This window comes from Channa argus, chromosome 12 (genome assembly GCF_033026475.1).
Source record: "Channa argus isolate prfri chromosome 12, Channa argus male v1.0, whole genome shotgun sequence".
Taxonomy (NCBI): Eukaryota; Metazoa; Chordata; class Actinopteri; order Anabantiformes; family Channidae; genus Channa; species Channa argus.
The window spans coordinates 13,969,457-13,991,473 of record NC_090208.1 but is presented as its reverse complement, the minus strand read 5'-3'; the positions used below and the strand labels follow the sequence as shown (position 1 = coordinate 13,991,473).

The 22,017-nt window shown below is 40.0% G+C and overlaps 1 protein-coding gene across 3 annotated transcripts; it reads left to right on the top strand.

The window, feature by feature from the left end:
• Nucleotides 1–3,018: 3,018 nt before the first annotated feature.
• acap1 (ArfGAP with coiled-coil, ankyrin repeat and PH domains 1) lies at nt 3,019–21,901 on the top strand. Of its 3 annotated transcripts, none has more exons than XM_067523382.1 (24): nt 3,019–3,597; nt 6,136–6,193; nt 9,562–9,681; nt 9,846–9,899; nt 10,075–10,133; nt 10,413–10,596; nt 10,931–10,975; nt 11,165–11,260; nt 13,134–13,208; nt 13,690–13,802; nt 13,957–14,008; nt 14,167–14,267; nt 14,555–14,666; nt 14,811–15,010; nt 15,103–15,172; nt 15,354–15,448; nt 16,671–16,686; nt 17,100–17,310; nt 17,588–17,638; nt 17,837–18,012; nt 18,572–18,681; nt 19,316–19,426; nt 19,685–19,746; nt 21,206–21,901. In XM_067523382.1, exons 1-24 carry the CDS (start codon nt 3,545–3,547, stop codon nt 21,301–21,303), a joined length of 2,322 nt encoding a protein of 773 aa, XP_067379483.1. In that variant the 5' UTR covers nt 3,019–3,544; the 3' UTR covers nt 21,304–21,901. The 3 variants fall into 3 exon arrangements, with proteins under 3 accessions (XP_067379483.1, XP_067379482.1, XP_067379484.1); XM_067523381.1 differs by having other exon boundaries at nt 16,668–16,686; XM_067523383.1 differs by lacking the exon at nt 16,671–16,686 and having other exon boundaries at nt 3,021–3,597; nt 17,117–17,310.
• The last annotated feature ends 116 nt before the right edge of the window (nt 21,902–22,017 follow it).

The following is a 22,017-nucleotide window of genomic DNA, read 5'->3' as shown; positions in this document are numbered from 1 at the left end:
GGAGATCAGTCTCTGGGAACTTGTGGTGAGACTGATCTATGTTGTTTGTTGGAAGTGATTATGAAAAATATGCCTGTTTACTAATCACAATAAGTAAAGTTATATAAAACCCACCTAATACCCACTGGAGGCCCAGAACTGACTTTTTATCATTTATTGAACCTTTATCTCAGACGTCAGATTCATTGTCTATACAAAAAGCACATCAAAAGGAGACCTGAGAGGTAGGATGGAGAGTTTGTCAAGTTACAACATTTTTCATATATATTCATATATTTTAAATGTTTTAATGCCTTGTATGAAGTTGTTACTTCATGTTCTCAATCCAAAAAAAGATGCAGTTTTGCTATATGTTACAGCCTGGGTAAAATAAACTACAGTTTCACACTAAAGGTAAAGTCTGTGTCACAAATACTTGTAATTGCAGTAATTCAGTTAATTATCACATTTGAACAGCTAAGTGTAAAATAAAGTGGCTCTGGCATTTTAACTAACATTGAGCCGCTGTCCTTAGAACAATAAAAAATTGGTTTGTCTGCTTCCAAAATCTGTTTGTGGGGACATTTTTCACCTTTGCTAAACAGCTGATAGTAGATCATTGACATGGAATGAGGGGAGAGATGGGTCCTGTGTTGGACATGAACTTTGGGGCTTGATCAGCACCTTAACCCCTCAGTCACCAGCTTCTCGCCAAAATCTACTTCTAATACTTCTACTACTTCGAGGGTATTGTAGCGCATGGTTCATATTTTTCAACTTTGCATTTGATCAAAATGATTATAAGAGAACCACAGATATTGCAGCACAATTCCTCACACGTGTCCTGTCTACTGGCCTAGTGGTTAAAATAGCATCTCTAATGGTCAGAATTCAAGAGAAGGCCGTTAAAAGAAGTGTGCAGTAGGCAGTGAAATTACCCCGAATAGTTAAATGTTAAATAAAGGTATGACATATGCATTTAAATGAGAACAGCTGATATTTAGTAGCTACAGTCGATCTTTACCAACCCCGTTATATTTTTAAAGCACGTCAGGCCTTTAATTTTGAACACTCACCGGATGTGGCACATATTTGTGTCCGTTGTGATACTTGGACAGATGCGTAGGGGATCTACTTTCCAAGACAAATAAGTACCTGTCGAGTAGCCAAGTTTTACATCGTCCGGTGACCGTTTTATTACTTTCTTGGGGCCTGTTTGTCTGTCTCCTGCTGCGCCGCCTGTGTGCGCAATTTACGCACACGGCCGGATTTTATTTTAGCGCAGCGATGACATCCTACGCGCGCTGTAGAAAGATTATTTTAAGAGACTTAGATAAGAAAAGCCAAGGTAACGGCACTTTTGATTAAAGAAGTTCCTGGAGCTCATGGTTGGGTTGTTCCTAATTTAAAGCTGTTTTTCGTGGCCATCAAACTCACATTCTCACCGGTCTTTGGTGAATGACAAAATCGCAAATACACGTTAATACAATTTTCCCGAGTGAACATCTGCGGGTTATTTATTTTTATAAAGCAACTTAGCAACAAAACAAACCAAACTACGCCCTTCCCTGGACGTCTGTGAAGAGAGATGTAAGATTTTGCAGTCCTTTGCACCAAAACAGAAAACGGACGATGGGGTCAGTGAAGGCATCATGGTCAGATGGAACTAAAATATACAAAGACTATAGGTTGTGAGAGGCTGCACGTCTACAGTGACTGTTTGTGATGACTAAGAGGAGCCACACACACACATCACACAGGCATAACGAGCTCAGACCGAGTGGTGAGCCGCTGTAATGACACTTTTCTTGTTAGCAGTCAACCACAGGCCTCACACGGTGTGTGTTGAAGATGACAACAGACAGTTGCTTATTTACTGTTGCTCAACAGGTTGAAGTGTTATGTTCTTAGGTTTTCTAAATGTCTATACATCACTTTAAATTAGACAATGCTGACTCACTTGTTGACTGAATGTCCGTGTAGCTCAACTTTTCTTTGTCTCTATTTTCAATTTATCACAATTTTCACTTAGTTATTTATACTTACTTTGTAGTCACTACTACTTGTACTTAATAGCATCAGTATTATTAGTATTATTTTTGTATCATAATAATTCTTAAAATGCAAAACCTTTTTTTTTATCCTTAGTCTGATACAATAGCTTATAAATTAGAACTCAATGTTAGATTGTTTGACTTATTAAGTCTTATTTTTGACTTAGTATCACAATTTTAGACTCGTACTATTCTCGTACTATTTTTTTATTTAGTTTTACCTAATATCATTAGTTTTGACTTTGTAGTCTGCCTAGTGCTTTTGAGTTCACTTTCAATTTCTACAATTAATTTTTCACATAGTCTGACTTAACCTTAAATAACATTTTATTATTATGGTGCTATTATTTAAGGTGCTTACATATATTTTGTCACAATGGAATTTTACCTACCTAGTCGTTTGATTCGATTACCAAAACATTTTTAGAAGTTGAGTTCAAACCCTTTTAGTCGTTTTACAAATGTGCCAACCTATCTTGAACATGTGCTCCAGTTCGCCGCCCCTAAAAACCTTCTGGATCCGCCCCTCAGGAGATCACAGCTTTTTCCGTTTTGACATGGTACCTCCTATTTTGACATATTTTTTCCTTAGTAGTCTTGGCTTTGACACATGTCATATTTCTCCTAGCCTCGTTTTGGACTTGTATGCCATGTGTGTCATATTGTGTCTCAGTGAGTTATTGTCAGCAAACAACTCAAAAGGTTGCCAGACAAGATTACACACCCAGAATCTGCCTGTGAAGCCCGCACTGAAACGCTTAAGTTTTGACAACACACACAGCAACTGGAGAAACTCTTACACGTGCTCCTGTTGTCTGCAGTCTTAAAATACATGTCTTGGAAAGATGGACCACGTGGTATAAAACACATATCAAAGGCATTTTAGCCTGCCATCTCACTTTGTGCAGTTTGTTGCCGAAAAACCAGAATTTCTCATGAGTAAGAAACCCGGAAGCAGCAAGATTGGGGTTGGACCTCGTGTGTGTGTGTGTGTGTGTGTGGAAAAAGACAGAGCGAGAGAGAGTGAGAGAGAAAGAAGAGCTCCAGTGTGAGCTCCTAGGAAACAGGTCCTCTGTCCTCTGATATACACTTATTCATTTGGGATTATCGAGCGCACTGATCAATAAAGACAGTTTTTTCCGGGGTCTCTGCAGCATCCCCTCCGCCGGATCACGGACTATCTTGCGTTTTATTCGCCGGATAGGATGGTAATAACGCAACTCACATCCCCCTTCATTAACAAGTGGTGACAAATCGTCTTCTGGCTCGGATGCGCAACGGACCAAGGCACACGGTGTCCCCTCCAGAAAGAAAGCCGAGCACGACGAGCTGTGGGAGGAATACAAATTATACGCGTGAAAGGGAAAAGTCTGACAAGAACAATGGTTGAGGCTGCCGATGTGGAGCTTTAACATCGAGAAGATTTATTTTCCCCCCCGGTTCACCTCCACCTTCGTTTAGGATTTAGATATTTAAAGAGGTATTTGTGTGATCTACAGCTCAGTGGAGGGATGACAGTCAAGATGGACTTTGAGGAGTGTTTGAAAGACTCTCCACGCTTCAGGTAAGAGTTTCACCTGTGCACAATTACTCACACTGATGTAGCCAGTGGAGAAATGCGTCAGAAACATGACTTCTAGCAGCAAGACAACAACTCAGCTGCTGACTGAAATAGAAATATAAGAACTAGTGAAACTATTTATATGTTTATTTAATTCCTATTTAGGGTCACGTGGTCTTGTTTGCGTTGACTATTTTCAGTCAGTTTGAGCAGCTCATGCTGAAAATCCGTCCCCCTGGGTCTGAGGTCAAGCCATGTCATGTAATTGATGGTGCAGGGGTCAGAGGTACTACATGCAGGCCTGCAGGGCTAACTCTTTATCAGAGGTCTGATACTCCTGTGCTGGTCGACATTTGGATGTCACTGAACCTCAACCCTGGAAGGTCAATATTGTCGGAATCATGAAACATGCAAATAATATGAGCTCATTAAACTTCATTAAATGTATGTAACTTTCCCACCCACGGTCATGGTAGCAGCTCTTATTCATGCCATCCATGACAGAATCAGCATCTGGCGTAATTAAATGGGAAGTATCACTAGTGTTGGTTTTGCAAGCAGCTCGACAGAGAGCACAAGCCTGGGTGTGCCCTGAAAGCTTTTGGCACCCTGCCTGAGTCACACTTGCTGCTGTCATCTCCACCAGCTGATTGGGCACATTTCAGTCTTGAGAGGCTCTCTGTCTCTGGTGGCCGTATTAAATTAAGGAGGCTTGTACAGTGCTGGAAAGTTTGAGTTGTGGCAGCTGCAGACGTGAGCTCTCGTGTCAGGCAGAGGGAAGGAACAGCAGACAGGGAAGGAAAGGAGGGAGAAGGAAGGCTCAAGTTATCGCGCACACAAACAACACAATCAATCAAACAGATAAATGGATAATGTAAAGGAGAAAGAACAAGAGAGTGAAAGGGGGGAAAAAACTGCCCCGATAGCATGGGCCAGTGCTGCCTCCTGTTGCTAGGCAACGGAGAGGTGGGAGGGCAACAGGAAGTGAGGCGAGATGTGCTGAGGTGATCAACAGGAGAGACAGGAAGTGTTTTTTCTGTGGGGAGAACCACGGCGGAAACTCAGCTTTAGCTCAGCCTTTCATTTGCTTTTCTGTGTCGGAGGCATCAAAAAACTAGTTCAGACAGAAAGGAAAATGGAGGCCCCCCTTATTTTCTTCATCTGCAGTGGCCTCCTGTTGGTGTTTTACATTCTTCCTTCTCCTGTCTTCTCCTTGACCCACCCGTCATTTGGTAGTAATTTAACAGGACACGACCTCAGACTCCTGATTCAAAAATCACGGCTCTAACAAATCCAGAAACACAAACAGTTAAGCTCTGTCCAGCCCTTCTCAACTTTCTGTCTCTCTTAAGCGCTGTCCTAATTTTCCTCCTCTGTCTATCTGTACTGTTGGTGGAAGGCAGCGGAAACCACATGGTTGAGCTCTTGGTATGAAAAGACACAAGTAGCAGAAAGAGACACTGTCACGCTGAAAAAAACAGCAAACTAGCAATGCACAGGACTTCTGAGGCGCCTTTGTGCACACACGAAACATCTGAGAAGGCCTGCACTTGTCTGCTCAAAAACCAAACTTCAATTATAAACTCTGTGGTCTAAAATATTCTTTTTAAATTCCGCTCAAAGTCCCAGAGAGTCTAAAAGTTATCTAGACTATCATCTAGAAGTGAGCATAAAAAGACACACAGGATGCACAGGAAATGGCGGCAGGCGTGAAAGAGGTGGTCTATTGCATCAGCATTATTTTATAGTATTTGTTATTGACTGCAGACCAGTTTAAAGAAGAATCCATTCATTGATTGCTGTAGCTTCATTGAAACATTAAAATATAGATTGTTTGTATGTTTAGATATTTATATTGTAATCTGAGGTCAAAATTCTGAATGGTGAAAGATATAAGTACGCAATAAAATAGTTGTATTCAAGTGTATTCAAATATTTAAATTTTAGTGAAATACTTTTAATTCAATTTAAATTATGTATTATTTTCCACACATGACACTGAACAACCATTTCACTATTTATTGATTTTTGTCTGTTTTCAGTTTATCTATTCATTCACTTTATTAACTCTCTGGTTATTTTAATAGTTCAGAAAAGTTGCATATTTAATAGTGATAATCGCACATTACTGCTCTAATTGGCTATTTTTCATCTGCATTGGTTGGAAAGATGTTATGAAGTCCAGCTACAAACAATAATATACAAAGGTTATTAAAAATAATAAATGGGTTTAACTTAAATTAAACATTACTGTTGGCATCACATCAATACAAGACCTCGTGAAGCTGTGAGTTTGTTAAAACATGCAACGCAAAAATATGCAATACAAATGCATGCAAAGCAATAAAACAGGAAATATTAAATCTAATAGAAATAGTTAAAATGCTAGAACATTGTTGAAAATTCAAATTGCATGTTCTCAGAGCTCAAGGTGGTTTCTCCTTAAATCAAGAAGATGAGCACATGAGGATTCTGGGTTACACTGTCAACAGCACCTGTCGTTTTTGTGTGTTTGACCCTGTATGTTTCCTTTTATTTTAGAGCTGATATCGAAGTGGTCCAAAGTGATGTGATTGAGCTTGAGACACGATTAGAAAAGGTGAGACACACACACACACACACACACACTTTAACAACATAACATCTCTGCTGTACTTTCGAAAACCTCTGAAATCAGAAATCCCAGACAGGTATTAGTTGTTGATTGGCAGATGCTCCTCATGGGGAGGGCCAGTGAAGTGAGAGGTAGGTGGCGGTGATTGAGGTCATTTTCAACTGACACTAAACAGGAAGTAGCTGTGGGTGCTGCTTCCCCATCGCATTGTCCTGCTGCAGAGAATGCTACAGATTGTTCTGCTTTGATGCATTAACCCGTACTCCCCGTAGCCTCTTTGTGTTGATGCACATTAAAGTTTCAGATCTATTCATTTGATATGAGAGGTCACATGCTGCGTTTCTGTTCCCTGATGATGTCGAAGGGTAAATCCAAATACTGAGCTGCTGCCCGCTCTTTACGCCTCTGCAGTGTCTATGTGTTTATCAAGAAACAACTAAAAACGAGGAAATACTGGTCGCATACATAGTAATGTTAGTGAGTGAGTGAGTTATCTGTGGATCAGGAGAATGTTGTGATTGACAAAAACTGGATTAACTAGGTTCAAGTCCTTCAGGCAAGTTGTACAACTTACCTTTTAACCAAAACTTGACTCCACATCTCCTCCAGTGTTGCTGCTCTGACTGTCAAATAAAAAAAAGAGAGAGGAAAAAAATCACTTTGTCCAGAAGAGACATTATTAATGTAAGACTGGATCAAATAAATAATCCTGTTTTTTCAGTTCCGCTGCCATGTTTCCTGCTGTCCTGCTCCAACTTGTCCTGTCTCATTCTCACAGATATTAAATACAACTGTAGTGTAAAGTTTAGGTCATTGCTAGAAACGTTAACAAAAATCCTATTTGTCTGTTTCTGTTTGGAAGTAGTCAGATGCTTTACTGTAGTTAAAATAAGACTAAAATTTATCAGTTACGAGTTAAAGTCCTGCTCTCAGATTATTCAGAACGTTGCCCACGCGTAGGTTTTTTAATACAAAATTAACAAACGCAGTGTTATACAAACCACACTAACCATTTTTACATTTCCACCTGTCAGGAAATAAATTAAATTGTATTTATCACAAATCGCAAACTTTTACATTCTGGACAACATATTATGTTCTTGGGCCACTAACTCAGGTTTGGGAAAACATCCCTGTAAAACTGTTTACGGACTAAAAATTTCAGAAACCTCAGGAAGAACCTCAGAGCGCTGATCCCTCTTGCAGGATGGGCAGTCACACAGTAGACATTCATTAGAAGTACTTCAGCACAGGTTTCACTGAAATATGATGCACAATATTGAAACTGACGTGGCTAAATATAGTTCAGCATCATTGTGTTTTACTGTTGACACCTGTGGTTGTCAAGATATCCTCTGTTTAAAAAAAGAAAATAAAAAATGATTGACCCACTGTCGCTTATATATAAGGTCTGTGTCTGTGGACCATTAAAGGCACTGCACATCCACACACCTCATTTTCAGATCAGGCTGAGTGTGGGAACTAGACTTTGTGGAGTGACTTACAAAATAATAAAGCTCTAAGTTGGAGCAAAGCTTAAATGAAAACAAATGCAATTTTTGATTAAACAATAATCATCATGGCCACAAGTAGCACTTAATGGTAGATGCTAAACAAGGGGACTTATGCAGTCAGTAGTGTCTCCTCTGTACCTACATCCTAAACTAACCTCTACCCGTGACTCAGCCAGGCTAATGTTTATTGTATTGCTTAGTCGTGTTCCTATATAAGCTTTTCATTTGGAAGGGGAAGAATGTGTGTTTTTCTTTAGAAATTGCAGTGTAGCCATGAGCACAGGATGACTGACCAGCACAGTTCAGAGTCGAGCTATATTCAGGCACAGTAAGTGAAAACACGTGTGTGTGTGTGTGTGTCTGTGTGTGTGTGGCCCTTGGATCAAATGACTTGTTACTTGTAGTGTTTTAACACAGACACTTACCAGCATGTCCTCAGTTCCTCTTGCCGTATTTCAGCTTATTGGTTTGGTTTTAAGACCAACACATTTCCTGTCTTGTTCCAGTGCTGTAAACCCAGGTTGTGCCCTTCACATGTACATGTTTCATACATAAGGTCATTTTAAGCCACTTACTGTTGTTCAGATGATAGATTTAGAATCACAAAATATTCTTTAACCCATCTGGATGAAAAAATATTTCATCTACTGGACGACAAAAAATTATTTTTAACCTGTTTTCAGAGGTGAGAATCTATTTTCTATTCAAGCAGTCCACCAGTTTTGTTTTGGTTCTAAAACACTTGCATCCAGGAAAACAGGTTAAAAAAAGGAGATGTATATTATATTTATTCTTAAGGGGATTTAATACTTTGACATAAAGAGGGGACTGTGGCGCAGGAAAGTAGAGCAGTTGTCCACTAATCTCACAGTTGTTGGTTCGATCCTCTGGATCCTCTGCTCACATGTCGAAGTGTCCTTGAGCAAGACACTGAACCCCAACTTAGTTGCTCCCAATGAGTGTTGGCCAGCTGCATAGCAACTCCCCCATCGGTGTATGAGTGTGTGTGTGTGTGAGTGTGAATGGGTGAATAAGAAGCAGTGTAAAGTGCTTTGAGTGCCAATAGGTAGAAAAGCGCTATATAAGTGCAGAACATTTACCATTTACAGATTGTTAGAAGACTCTGTGAAAAATTAGCATTACCTTGGTCCAATAGATCAATATTCTAACAATTTGCTTTGTTTTTCAAATATCACATTAGCAATTAACTATTCAATGGTTAACGTTAAGCTGGGGGATCTGAGTAAAACTTTAAGTTATGGTAATGTATTAAGTGCTATATGCTAAGTATTTAGCCGCTGAAAAGCCAGATGTTTCCCTCAGGTGTTAGTGTAGGTGCAAACAATTGAAAGGAGAACAAATGCCTGAAACACAACCCCACAAAATGCTAATGCTATTATTGCTGCGTTGCAACAATACTTAACGCAAGGACTAAAGTGAAGTTGTGTTTACAAGTTGTTCCATTTGCTTTGTTTTCTCCACATGGCCAAATAAATAAATCGGCTTTGGTCTCCAGTCCAAATGCACTTTTGTAGAACTTTTGTCTTTTAGTTCACCTGGGATTTTGTAAGTTAAATGTCTAATCTTGTAGTCTTTGTTAATGTTTACACAACTATCTGTGATTTAAAACCAAAAATGAATCACTTTTACCTCTTTTAAAACTAGAACATTATGGTTTAATTAACTCTGTACAGCATTAAGCAATAGGTGAAGGTTAAATTAAGCATTCATGGTGCATACACTAAACTGTAACTTCTCACAACGAGAAGTGGGAACAAGTGCTTGTTATGTTTAATTATTCATACAGATTATGACTGCATGCCTGTTTGTGTCCTGCAGCTTGTGAAACAATGCCAGGCCATGCTGGATGCAGGCAGAGTCTACTGCCAGACCAGCAAGAGCTTCGTCAGTGGACTCAGAGAGCTGGGACATCCACGCTCCGGGGACAAGACGATGGAGGTAAAAGAATGTCACGTGTATTTAAAGGAAATATAACTCCACAGTTTTGTGTAGTTTGACTGCAACTAAATGGACTAAAATGAGCCTGGCTGGGATCCAAATTTATACTGTAACTGTAAGACAGTGATTATCCAAGTGTCTAATGTAAGATGTCTGTTCTGCAGGAGTGTTTGGAGAAATTTTCCAAAAAGCTGACCATCATTTTAGATGCACAGGGGGTGAGTCTGCCTGTCTGGGCCTCTGATTTACTGTCTTCACACAAATTTTCCATGCCGGTCATGAGGCTTATCAGCTGCAGCGTGTGGTTAGACGAAGCTGTTGAACACACTAGGTTTGACATTTAACAGCTATCTATGGTAACACATTTATCTTTGTCTCCTCTCCCCCTGTTAGGAGGTGATCGAGACCACACAGAAGGCGGTCAAGATGAAGCTGCAGAACTTTGTGAAAGAGTGAGTGAGCTGTTTCGGTGGACTTCCATGTTTATTTAATCTGATCCTTTTGTTTGTGGTTCCTCTCTCCCACCAGCACTAATGCAATACAATAATGCACGGCCTCAGCCACCTCCTTCAGACTGCAGGTCTGGCAGCCATTAGTACACAACTTTGAATAAATTTTACAGACTTATGAGCTGCCATCTTTCTTCTCATCATACTTGCTCTTGAAGTCTGTACTTATTAGTGGGAATAATCAGATTCACGCTTCCACACTCTTTATTTCTTTTAATCCAGAGATGTCCGTCGCTTTAAGGATGTGCGCAAGGAGTTTGAGCGCAGCAGCGAAACCCTGGAAGGGGCACTGGCAAGGAACGCTCAGGCTCCAAGGGGGAAGCAACATGAGGTGGACGAGGCGAGCAATGGTCTGCTCAATGCGCGGAAGGCCTTTCGTTCTGAGGCCTTGGACTATGTCTTGGAGGTGAGAATGAAATCTCACCTTTTAATCCCTTTTTCACACATGCCAGATCTAATTCTACTATATAGGTGAGAAAACAAACCTGTTGAATGAATCGGCCGAAACAAATTCAAAGACAGAGACACCAATATTGAAACCCAACAAAGCCCCATAAAGAAACGTGATGTGGGGACATAGTCCCATAAGCACTGGCCTAGAAAAAATCTACAACAGGACATCTGATTACAGCTGTGCCTTTACTGTTTTGACTGATAACAGGTTTGCTTTGGGCCTTGTGGTTTTGACTCCCAGTGGTTTAACTGTCCAGTGAGTTTTTGGTTGCTTCCTTTTGTTTCAGATTAATGTCATTGAGGCCAAGAAGAAGACAGACATCCTGATGGCAGTGAGTCAACATTGACCTTGTTGTACTGCTTTATTTTGCCTTTTGTGAAGAAAAAAATACATGTTTACATGCTAATAATGCACATTTCGCTCTCTGAACAAATGCCTTTCGGGGAGGGGGGGCATTTGTGTTATTTTTTAAAAGATAAGAACTAAATGTTGAAGTTCCTAAACACATGTTTTCTGTCAGATGCTGTCAATGATGGAAGCCCAAGCTCAGTTCTTCCAACATGGCCACCAGTCTCTCTCGGAACTAGACGAGTATCGACGAAAGCTGGCCGAAGAGGTAACTGCTTGTCAGAGTCTCGACTGATTTCATTTTTCTTTTGTTAGAAGCTGTCTAAAAGTCACGTAAGATTCCAACGTGTTTTAAAGACAGAACGTGGCTGTGCATCGACCTGCTCGGTGTAAGTGTAGTATAGCGTAAAACATGCCTTTTGCATTATGCAGCATGTAGCAAACACTGCAGCCATAGCTGCTGTTGCTGCTAGCTGGCTGTTTTTGTTCTTCCAAAGATGCATATCTGAGAGAACAAACAGTAATATTTAACCAGATGTTATTCCTAGCTTCAAGCCGATTTTATCTCAAAACAGATGAGAAGAGGCTTACAACCATGTGCAGCCTGCAAGTTATGTAGGGAACGAGTTAAAATTTAGCATTAGGAGGAATGCAACTACAGTTTAGTGTATTTTGGGACTCAAATAACGTTTGTCATAGAAAGAAATGCTTGCTATGTATGGCCTCATTTAAGCTAACAGGAAGAAAGAGAGTTACCAAAGTTGACCTTTAAGCTTAATTAATATTAAGAATGTGGTCAAGCTGTACAGACGGCCTTTACACAGAAGCTAGACATCACAGACTTTCCAACCTAGAGTGAGGACCCTTTACCTTTTGTGTTTTAGTTGCTTTTGTAAATCGTGTTACGATTGGGTTTTCGTTTGAAAAGAGTTGAATAATTGTGCATTTTTGAATTGAACTCTGTTGAGAGGAGGTTTTGAAGAGCGAACAGTCTTTATTCTCACGGCTAACAATTCCTAGACCTAAAGCAACTTCCAAAACGTAGATTTTCATTACAAAGGGGCACAGGGCAAACTGATGGGAGTCACTGCTCTGAATGAGGCAAATCAAAAGCCACCTGTCAACGTTGCAGTTTGCCCTTAAAAAAAGGAGAAACCACAAGCTCAAAAAACAATGCAGCTTTTCGAACTGTGTAATTAACACAGAGCATTTGTAAAGTAAAATATGAGACAAAATGTTTAGATAAGTTGCATCAGACAGTTTCAGGCCTCTTCTGAGTACATGGGACTGACGAATCGCAATATGACATTATACTTTCATCATCACAGGAAAAAGTGAGCAACAACAGGAAATATTTCACATGTCTCTGTGAATGTCTCTGCGTGCATGTGGCGACTGATTCTTTACTGTGCAAATAGGCCAGAACTGTTTGCACTGTCACTTTAAACATAATCAGTAACATAAGCAGTAGTACAGAGTGTTTGTGTTAAATGAAAATATTTTAGATCAGGAAATTAATTTGGTCAGCATTCAGTGCTCAGATCAAACAACGACAAAGCTCCTTCGTTTTTCAAAAGGAAGTAATAGGAACGATAACAAGCAGTTGAGACAAAGAGAGAGAGTAATTAACAGGAATACAACTAAAGAGAATCTCCTCTAGAGAAATCCTCTGTGTTGCTTCTCAGTTTGGGACAGGATGGTCAACACTGCCTAGTTCCTGTTTCCTGAAGTGTCTGCAGAAGTGATAACCTACCTCGAAGCTGTCAATCTCTTTCTCTATTTAGTGCCATTTCCTCGAAGTGGCAAATGAGCTGGAGAGGAAAGGAAAGGCGGGAAGTTGTCCATCAGAACATTGATTAGACAAAACACCTACTGGCGGAGTAACGTTAAGAAATCTTTAGTTAACGCTGGGGTATCCTAATAGCACATAGAAGTTTCTGTTTTAAATGTTATACTTTTAAGGCCCCAAAATTATTATGTGTATTTGCACAAAAATAAAAGTAGATATAAATACTAAATATGTTTTTATATCTGCAAATTAAAGTCTGTTGGCATCCTGAAGAAAGTTTAATTGAGCAAACAATTTAATATTTAACACTTGTGTCTGGAGAACGACCTTTGTGTCTGTTTTTGTTTTCCAGCACACTCAGTTTGTTTTAAACGCAGCCAGAGAGAAGAGGGACATGGAGCAAAAGCACGCTGCTATCAAGAAGAAGGTAACGTGTTTTTAAGAATGTAACGCTTAAAAGGTCAATTCTCCAATTTTACACATAACACTGTTTACTGGTCTTTTTGGAGTGTGACTGCTTATGTAAAAAAAAATATATAAAAAAGATGGATAAGGTTCTTTTTGTTTCCAAAAAATCATCCCTGCTTAAGCTTCCTGAAGCTACAGTAGCTGCCAATGGAATAACACACCTGAATCTCTGGCAGTTGAGTTGCATTGTGGGAAATGTAGGCACCAGGTCTTCACATCATAGATGAATGAATCTCTTATTTTTTTGCATCAATTTGGTCCTTTGTTTCTCTGTGTTTATTTTGATTGCAGGACTGCAACGTTGAATCATATCTGAAAACTTTCACGTTATAACTTTAAGAAATTAACTATGCCTCGAACCAACAGTGCTGCAAATTCAACCACTGCTTTCACATCTTTGCATAGTCCTAGACACTAAGTGTCATCTTAAATATTTCTAGGACGTGTCCTACGATGATTCCATCATGGATTTCAATGCGGATGCAGCAAATGGAATCGCTATGGAGGGATACCTCTATAAGAGAGCTAGCAATGCCTTCAAGACCTGGAGCAGGTACAGGATTACCCACAGAATGCAGTGTGTCTTTTCTCCCTCGATAGTTATGACTCAAATTTAAGTGTGTGATGTATTTGCTGTTGTTTATAGTGAATTTGATGGCTTAATGACAGAATACATATCATTTTGTTCCAATCTCTCGTTTCCTCAGGCGCTGGTTTTCAATTCAAAAGAATCAGCTGGTGTACCAGAAGAAATTCAAGGTATATTTTCAGCAATTTTACTTCTTTAAAGTGCATTTGTAAAAAGGTGGCCTCCTTAAAAAGCATCTATGGCCAAACATAGAAAAAAAGATTTTATTTAAACAAGCAAACACATGCTCTGGATGACCTGCATATTTACCTATCTCCGTCTTAATCAGGACCAGCCTACAGTTGTGGTCGAGGACTTGCGTCTTTGCACTGTCAAGCCCAGCAGTGAAAATGAGAGACGATTCTGCTTTGAAGTAGTCTCCCCATCAAAGTGAGTTTGTGTGGGTGCAAATGTTCACGCATGTATATCATTTTGGAGCTGATTTTCCAACTGAGTCAAAGAGTGCAGGTTATAACCACTCAGATTAAAGGGTGAAGCTGTGAGAATTTGTCAATGTAATTTCTCAGGTACTGAGAAATTAGGAGTTTTGACTGTGTGTGTGTGTGTGTGTGTGTGTGTGTGTGTGTGTGTGTGTGTGTGTGTGTGTGTGTGTGTGTGTGTGTGTGTGTGTGTGTGTGTGTGTGTGTGTGTGTGTGTGTGTGTGTGTGTTTATGTAGGTGTTGTTTATTGCAGGCAGACTCAGAAAGGCAGCAGCAGGCTTGGATCAGTGCCGTTCAAAACAGCATTGCCTCCGCCTTCCAGGAGCGCAGAGAGGACCCACACAGTCCAGTGAGAACACACACACACACACACACACACACACATACACACATTGAGTGGGAGTTTAAACCTGTGTGGAAACACACGGGAAGTTCTATGTCTTTTTGCATATCCTCATTCCTGTATGTGTGTGTGTGTGTGTGTGGCTATCAGAGACAGCGCTGCAGCTCGGTGTCAGTGGGTAGTTTAGGAGGAGGAGGTGTTGATCAGCAGAATGAGGGCTGTAAGGCGCTGGAAGAGATTCAGGCAATCGCAGGGAACAGGCAGTGCTGCGACTGCGGAGAGGCTGGTCCTGATTGGGCCTCCATCAACCTAGGCATCACCCTTTGCATCGTCTGCTCAGGAATACACAGGTATACTCACACACACACACACACACACACACACATGCACACACACATTTGACTCGAAAAACCAAGCTTTAATGGTTTCCTGCTGTCAACAGGAGTCTGGGAGTCCATTTTTCTAAAGTACGCTCCCTCACTCTCGACTCCTGGGAGCCAGAGCTCATTAAGGTAATTTACCCTTTTAACTACAACCGCTACACCACCTCATTATTGCCATTTGTGTGTTAACATAAAGTTCAAGGGAGAATAATGATTATGCAACACATAATGTAATAGTTTACTTTAACTTAACTTGCTTATTTGAGAAAATCAGAACTGAAATAGCTTCATTATTTTCTTGTTTTTTTAGTTGATGTGTGAATTAGGAAATACAGTAATCAACAGGATCTATGAAGCTCGGATTGATGAGATCACCATCAAGAAACCGCATCCCTCCAGTCCTAGGTACAAACAATGAATACTGTCCAATGTGTACATATTAAACTGCATTCCACTGACTCTATACATGAATTTTCATAGGGTTGAATAATGTCTTTTGTAACTCTAGACGACATTTTTATGTGCATTTATGTATTAGAAATGGAAAGGAGTGTGTACCAAAACAGTGCCTTTGGGATTTTTAACAGACCTGTTACCTTATAGCTTCAAATTAAGATTTTTTATTAATTAGATGTTCTCTTATAGTGTCTATGAAATCATTGGCTGTGCTATTTCTGTTGGATTAGTGCTGGGCAGTGTCCATTATAGGGCTTCATAGGCTTACGACAGCATCGCCTGATGACATCATTCACCATCAAATCTGAACTTCCATAGAAATTCTTACCCACTCTTTGGCACAGTGGATTTTGTGGGTGTTGAATAATTTTAGTTTTTGTCTTTTTAATTGTTGAAATATTGCTAAGTATGTTGTTTTGATTCAGTATAGCATGTATTAGCAGTGAAGATGGTCTACCATAGATGGTAAACCACATATATAGGAAAGCCATTAGCACCTGCTTAAAAAGAAAAATAAAATAAACCACACCTTTGTTGGCACATGAACTGCTGAGAGAAATCTTACTGATGAAAAAACTCTGCTGGATGTGAAAATATCAAGAAATCATGTGGTAAATCTAAAGTGGGAAGTTAAATTAATTTATAATACATACAGATTTATTAAAGAAAATGGTCTTACTGCTTACTGTTGATTTTTCTACTTATTTTCCTGTAAAATAAGTCATTTTACAATGTTGTGTGTATGTGTGTGTGTGTGTGTGTGTGAGAGAGAGAGAGAGAGAGAGAGAGATGATAACACACACACCTGTACTGTAAAATAACTTATTTTCAAATAATGAATAATGAAAATTTCCAGCATCATATATCAAACTTCTGATGCAACATTACCACAGCCTCAGAAACACTAAACATCTCCGGCTGTTCTATTCATGACATTACATAAAGGGTTAAATGTGTCTTTGCAAAACCTAATTTTACACTGATTAGAGATGAACTTGTTTGACTGGTTGGGTTGGAACTCTCCACAGATCTATACACACAGCAGCTCAGTGGCCATGTTTTAAATGTGTGCAAAGTTTTATGTGGTTTTCAAATATTATATCAGCAGCCTACTACAGTCTCTAGACTTATTTTGTGACTTCCTCTTCTCTCCTCTTCTGTGTCGCAGCAGACAGGAAGTGCCACAGGTACATGTTACAGATGGTTAATGTTGTAACTCAAGTGTCCTCCGGATATGCATGCTTTCTGCAGCATGAACGTTCATTCGTGTCTTGTCTGGGCTTACGTTACTTGATTAATTTACTGTCCTAGGTCCATTTGAAATATTAATGTTCCTGCAGTGTTGGTGTTTTTGTTTTCAGTCACATATTAACAAGCCAAATGCATAATGGCACATGAAACATGAACATGTAGGTGTTTGTAAGCTGTAAAAAGACTTGCATACCTTTTTTGCTGTAATATAATAGTAAAAAAAAGACATTGTTGTGGAGTCAAACTGAAAACAAGCAAAGCCAGCAAAATTCTGACAAACATAACCCTGCTAATAGGCTTATTTTTGTTTTGTAAGTAAAATCTATTGGCTGTGTTTCTCTTTAATTAGTTATTTCTGTCCCACAGAGGGGACAAGGAGTCATGGATCAAGTCAAAGTATGTGGAGAAGAAATTTATCCAAAAGCTTCCTGAGACTGGCAGGAACCCTCCCCTGAGGCGATCCAGTGGCAGGAGGAACCGAGCAACCATTCAGGAGCAGAACATACAGCGGCCACCACTAAAACCCAAACCGAACCGAGCCACTTTGCCTCGGGTCACAGGTAAACCCTGAGACACAGGAAACGGGGCAATGGCACTGAAACCAGTGGTTTATTTAAGGTCCTCGGCTGGTTTGTTGGTCGTGGTCTGGTTCATCACTCACTTATCTGTGTAGTTGTCAGCCTAACAGGAACACACACAGTGTCTAAAGATGGTCATCCAGCAGAAGCTGATAAGAAAAGAGCCAAGTCTGCTGTATTTTATGTGTGTGTACTGAGGATAAACCGTAACCATGACTCTCCCCCATCTGTCTTTTCTTCTATTGTGTTTTTCCCTCAGGGTTAAACCCCAGTGACCTTCTCCCAAAGAACAATACAAGCTTTCACAAAGGTAATGTAAAATGCACACACACACACACACAAACAGACGTGTACACATGACTTGACCAAAAAAGCTTAAACAACATCAGTACAATAAACATGTACGGTCAAACTAGAATATTTTAATAATCATCTTCACTTAAGTTTGTAAATATATTAGAAAGTTTGTACAGGAGGTAAAAAGATGTGTGTCGAAATGTCAACTCAGATGTAGATGAGGAACAAGAGGATCTGAGCGGCCTTCATCCCGGAGCATTACTGTACCGATCAGCAGCCCTGCAGAACTTCCCCGTCATGGCCGATGCGTTGGCTCACGGAGCTGACGTTAACTGGGTTAACGTGGCCGAGGAGTCGAGCACGCCGTTGATACAGGCCGTCTCAGCGGTGAGGGCACAAATGAATGTTAATGCATGAATGATAACATCAATGGAGACTTCGTGAGTACTGTTGCCCTGCGGAAGTCAGACGAAAAAACGCAACAGGATAACAGGATTTGGGTTCTCATTGTAGATCTACAGGAAATCATTTCTCATGACCTCTCCTCTTGTACCACTTTCAGACCAAAATATCCACAGGCAAAACAAAACACATAATCATCAAATTGTCACGAAATATAAGAATGAACTAGTTTTCCTTTTGTGTGAGGTTTCCTACTGCACTGTCCTCCAGTCAAAATACATGCTGCACTAAAATATCTAATAATTGACAAGAAATTTCCTGAGCACAATCATGAAAACTGCAGATACCTAAAATAAGCGAGGCATTTTTAGCCTCAGGATTTGTACTTGTCTTAGAATAACTAAGCCCTCAGTATGTATGGTGCTGTTCCACCAGCACTGTTTTATTGTGTATCCTGTTGAGATAAAGTGATAATAGGCAAACATTAGGAGGAATATACTGGTTGTCTGAGAGTAAGAATCACACATTATTGTGTTTGGACCAGAATGCTCTGGCAGCCTGTGAGTTCTTGCTGCAGAACGGTGCCAACGTCAACCAGGCAGACAGCAGTGGCAGAGGACCGCTGCACCATGCCACCATCCTGGGTCACACTGGGTATGCACACACATGCAGCACACAGACTAAATAGAAATAATTTTTGTTTGTTTGTTTGTTTTTAAGAAAGGTTTAATAATTCAACTTTAAAAACCTCAGGCTGAGCTTACAAGACAAAAACTGAATTTGCAGTGATTAAGTGCAAACAGATTACTTTGCACACAGATTCCCCCTGTCTGCCCAAATGACATTTCATTGTTGTGCAAAGTAGGAAATCTTCAATGGAGCCCACAGACAAGATGAAGTCACTAATTAAGTACTTATTATGGCTTAGGTTTCATTTTAAAGCAGCAGATTTTAGTGCAGTTAATTAAATTTTTGGGTATTGATGTCAAATTTCATTTGCAAGCAATGTCCCTACAGCAATAATACTGATTTCTATAGCATTATCGCTACAAAATAACCTTGTTTGGAAAAACGTAACTACCTTTACTGCTTATAAGCCACTGAAGGATTTGGAAAATGATTTGTTATAATCTCACAGGATGTTTCACTTTTTTACAAAACCCCATCGTTCAAGTATTTACTTTTGCATCCGATATTTGATATGGTTGCAAAGGACTCATGCAAAGTGTAAGAGAAGGGAAACTGCAGGAATTTTGCTGGTAATACATCACACTCGCATCTTTTCCAGGTTGGTTTGTCTCTTCTTGAAGCGAGGAGCTGACTACAATGCCAAAGATAAGAACGACAAAGACCCCGTTACTATTGCTTTGGACAACGCCAATGCTGACATTGTAACTTTGTGAGTGTTTTTTTTCTTTTTTGTCTCGAGAAAAGTATGTTGGCCTGTAGGTGCAGAACACATCCTTTCAGGCACACAAAACAAAACAAATTTCACAAAAAGCAAAGATTTCAAGTGACGCAGTAACAAAAAAGAAAACGTTTCACATATTTCACATTTTAGGAAATGTGTTCCGTGAAATGTTTGTGTTTTGCACTTGATGTAACATGTAATTCAAGTATGACCAGCATCTCTTTTGACACGTCTCCTCTTTTTCAGGTTGCGTATCGCCAAAATGAACAAGGAGATGCGAGAGATGGACGGAGCGTTTGGCCAATCAGGTCAATCAGGGGGGCAGGGATCAGGGGGAATACTGAGTGGAACAGTTGGTGGGCTGGCCCACACCAGGAAAAGTCTCCAGGCTATAAAGAATCATATTAGTGGGTGGGCTCTTGGGGGGCAAAATGATTAGTGTAGATAGAAGTCAGTTGTGGAATGAGCTTGTTTTGGATGCAAGCTATAGGGAAAAGACTACAACTTGACAAAACCAAGTTTCAAGAGCCAGAAATCACTTGTTATTCAGTGTCATGTGATGTTTATCTGCAGCGTGTGCAGAGAAATGATCCTGGCCTTCCACATGTATCATTCAAAGAAATGTGCGTTATCAGTGCTCGAGAATAAAATGAGTGTTCTGATGAGCCACAGCACTTGGTGCAACAGGAAAAAAAATATTGATCAGCAAAGACAGGAAAAAGGGAGTAGGTGTCTTCATGCACTTTCAATTACAAAGCACCCTGCACTTTGAAACCCACAAAATCTCTAAATACCTTTTCAATAGAGACAGTTTCATGTGGGTGATTCCATTTTATAGTTGTTGTGTAACGTAGGCTTATAATAGACCTATTACAGGCCTGTTGAAAAATGTACATTTTTCTACACAGTTGTGTACAGTGTGAGTGATTTATTTAATGTTTTGTTGTTTTGTGTACGTCAGTGTCTATTTTCAGTCCAGTTTATGTAAGCTAGGTTCAGTGTTGGATTTGGTTCTCAAGGAGCATTTTCTCCCACAGTTCTGTTAATAGTAACACAGTTTGTGCTGTTACAGTTTGTATCACATCTTTGTATTTATCAGAATTTCATGCTGTCAACCAGGTCCAAGAGCCCTGTGCTCTAACTGTGCAACTGTGGGTTTTGTTTGCATTATGTCATTTGTCTCCAGTTTAAGCTGCAAATTCCATTCTTTCATGATTGTCCTCTAGTGGAGACTTTTGTTAACTTTTTTGTGTAAACTGTCTCGAGTTTACAATCACGGTGTCACTCATGAAGAATGGAAATGTGACGCTCTTGTCTGCCTGAAACAACTGCTGGTCAGTATTTGATGTGCTGTGCTTTATTGTGTCTCTGTTGTGTGCTCTCATGTGCCTTTTGCCTTCTGCCCACTGAGATGTCCAGCTGGTCTCAACTGCTTGTGCAGTGTGCCACCTACTGAAACTAAGAGGTAAAGTGCATGTGCATGTCCCGTACTGTGCGTTTATTTGTTCAGTTGCATGCTTCTTGCTTAAGGGCTACAACTCTAAATGTGTTCAGGATGGGTCCTCTTTAAAATGACCCAGCTTTTAAAGAAAGCTGTTGCATTTCATATACATCTGTGTGCCGTTAAAGTAGCGATATGCTCAGAAATTAAACCAGAAGGAATGGCATTAATTTGAGATAGGATTTCTTTGTTTCTTCAGCGTGTAAACCTGTCGTTCTCTTTTAAAACACCAGAATTCAATACTCATGTTTTCTTGTGTATTACAGGTGATGACACCTACCATGATATCTTCAGAGACTTTTCCCAAATGGCCTCAAACAACCCAGAGAAGCTCAATCGCCGCAGTGCCGACCCAAAATCCTAAGCGGCTGCTGCCTCCTCCTCCTCCCGATGCCGCTGTACAATGGACACTCGAGCACGACAAACTTGCAAACGCATATAGAAAATATGTCACTATTCAACGTGGCATGCAGAAACACACATTTTCCCTGGCTACCTGCCACTTGTTCAGTCATTGCTCAGCTGGTGTTGACTTCAGAGGGGGATGAATGCCGTGAACAGCGAATTCTTTGTGTGAACACGTCAAAGTACAACAGTGTGTCCAAGTGGGAACACGGGAAGAGCTTTATGAGACCAGCATGATGTTTTTGTCTTGAAGAGGGTAGCGCCATGAATATGCCAAGATTTCCTAGTTAAATCCAGTAAATCTTGTTTTTTTTTTTCTCTTCCAGTCTTCCATTTTATTGACCTGTTACGTGAACGTCAGTGTTTGTTGGAAATGAACGTGAATGTTTCAAAGAGTGATTTTATGCAAACTTTTCCACAGTATTGTGGTGTATGCAGATTATTATTTTTTTTTACATTTGGAACATTTTTACACACTGTCAGTTTTATTAAACAATGTTAGGTACTTCGGGTTTATATGGCGATAAAATAAACTGCAACACAAAACCCTAGTGTGTGCTTTAAAACAAATGTGTTTATGATGATCAACGGCTTACAATCCCACAACCTTCTGCATCCCAACCCGATGCTCTACCCACTGCGCCACCAGGCCCCCATTAAAATGTTTGTATGA

Excerpts from the sequence above, each read along its gene's own strand:
- acap1 (XM_067523381.1), top strand. The coding sequence starts at position 3,545 with ATGACAGTCAAGATGGACTTTGAGGAGTGTTTGAAAGACTCTCCACGC. Across the intron at positions 10,597-10,930 it reads CCTTGGACTATGTCTTGGAG|ATTAATGTCATTGAGGCCAA; the intron begins GTGAGAATGAAA and ends CTTTTGTTTCAG. Across the intron at positions 18,682-19,315 it reads ACCATCCTGGGTCACACTGG|GTTGGTTTGTCTCTTCTTGA; the intron begins GTATGCACACAC and ends CATCTTTTCCAG.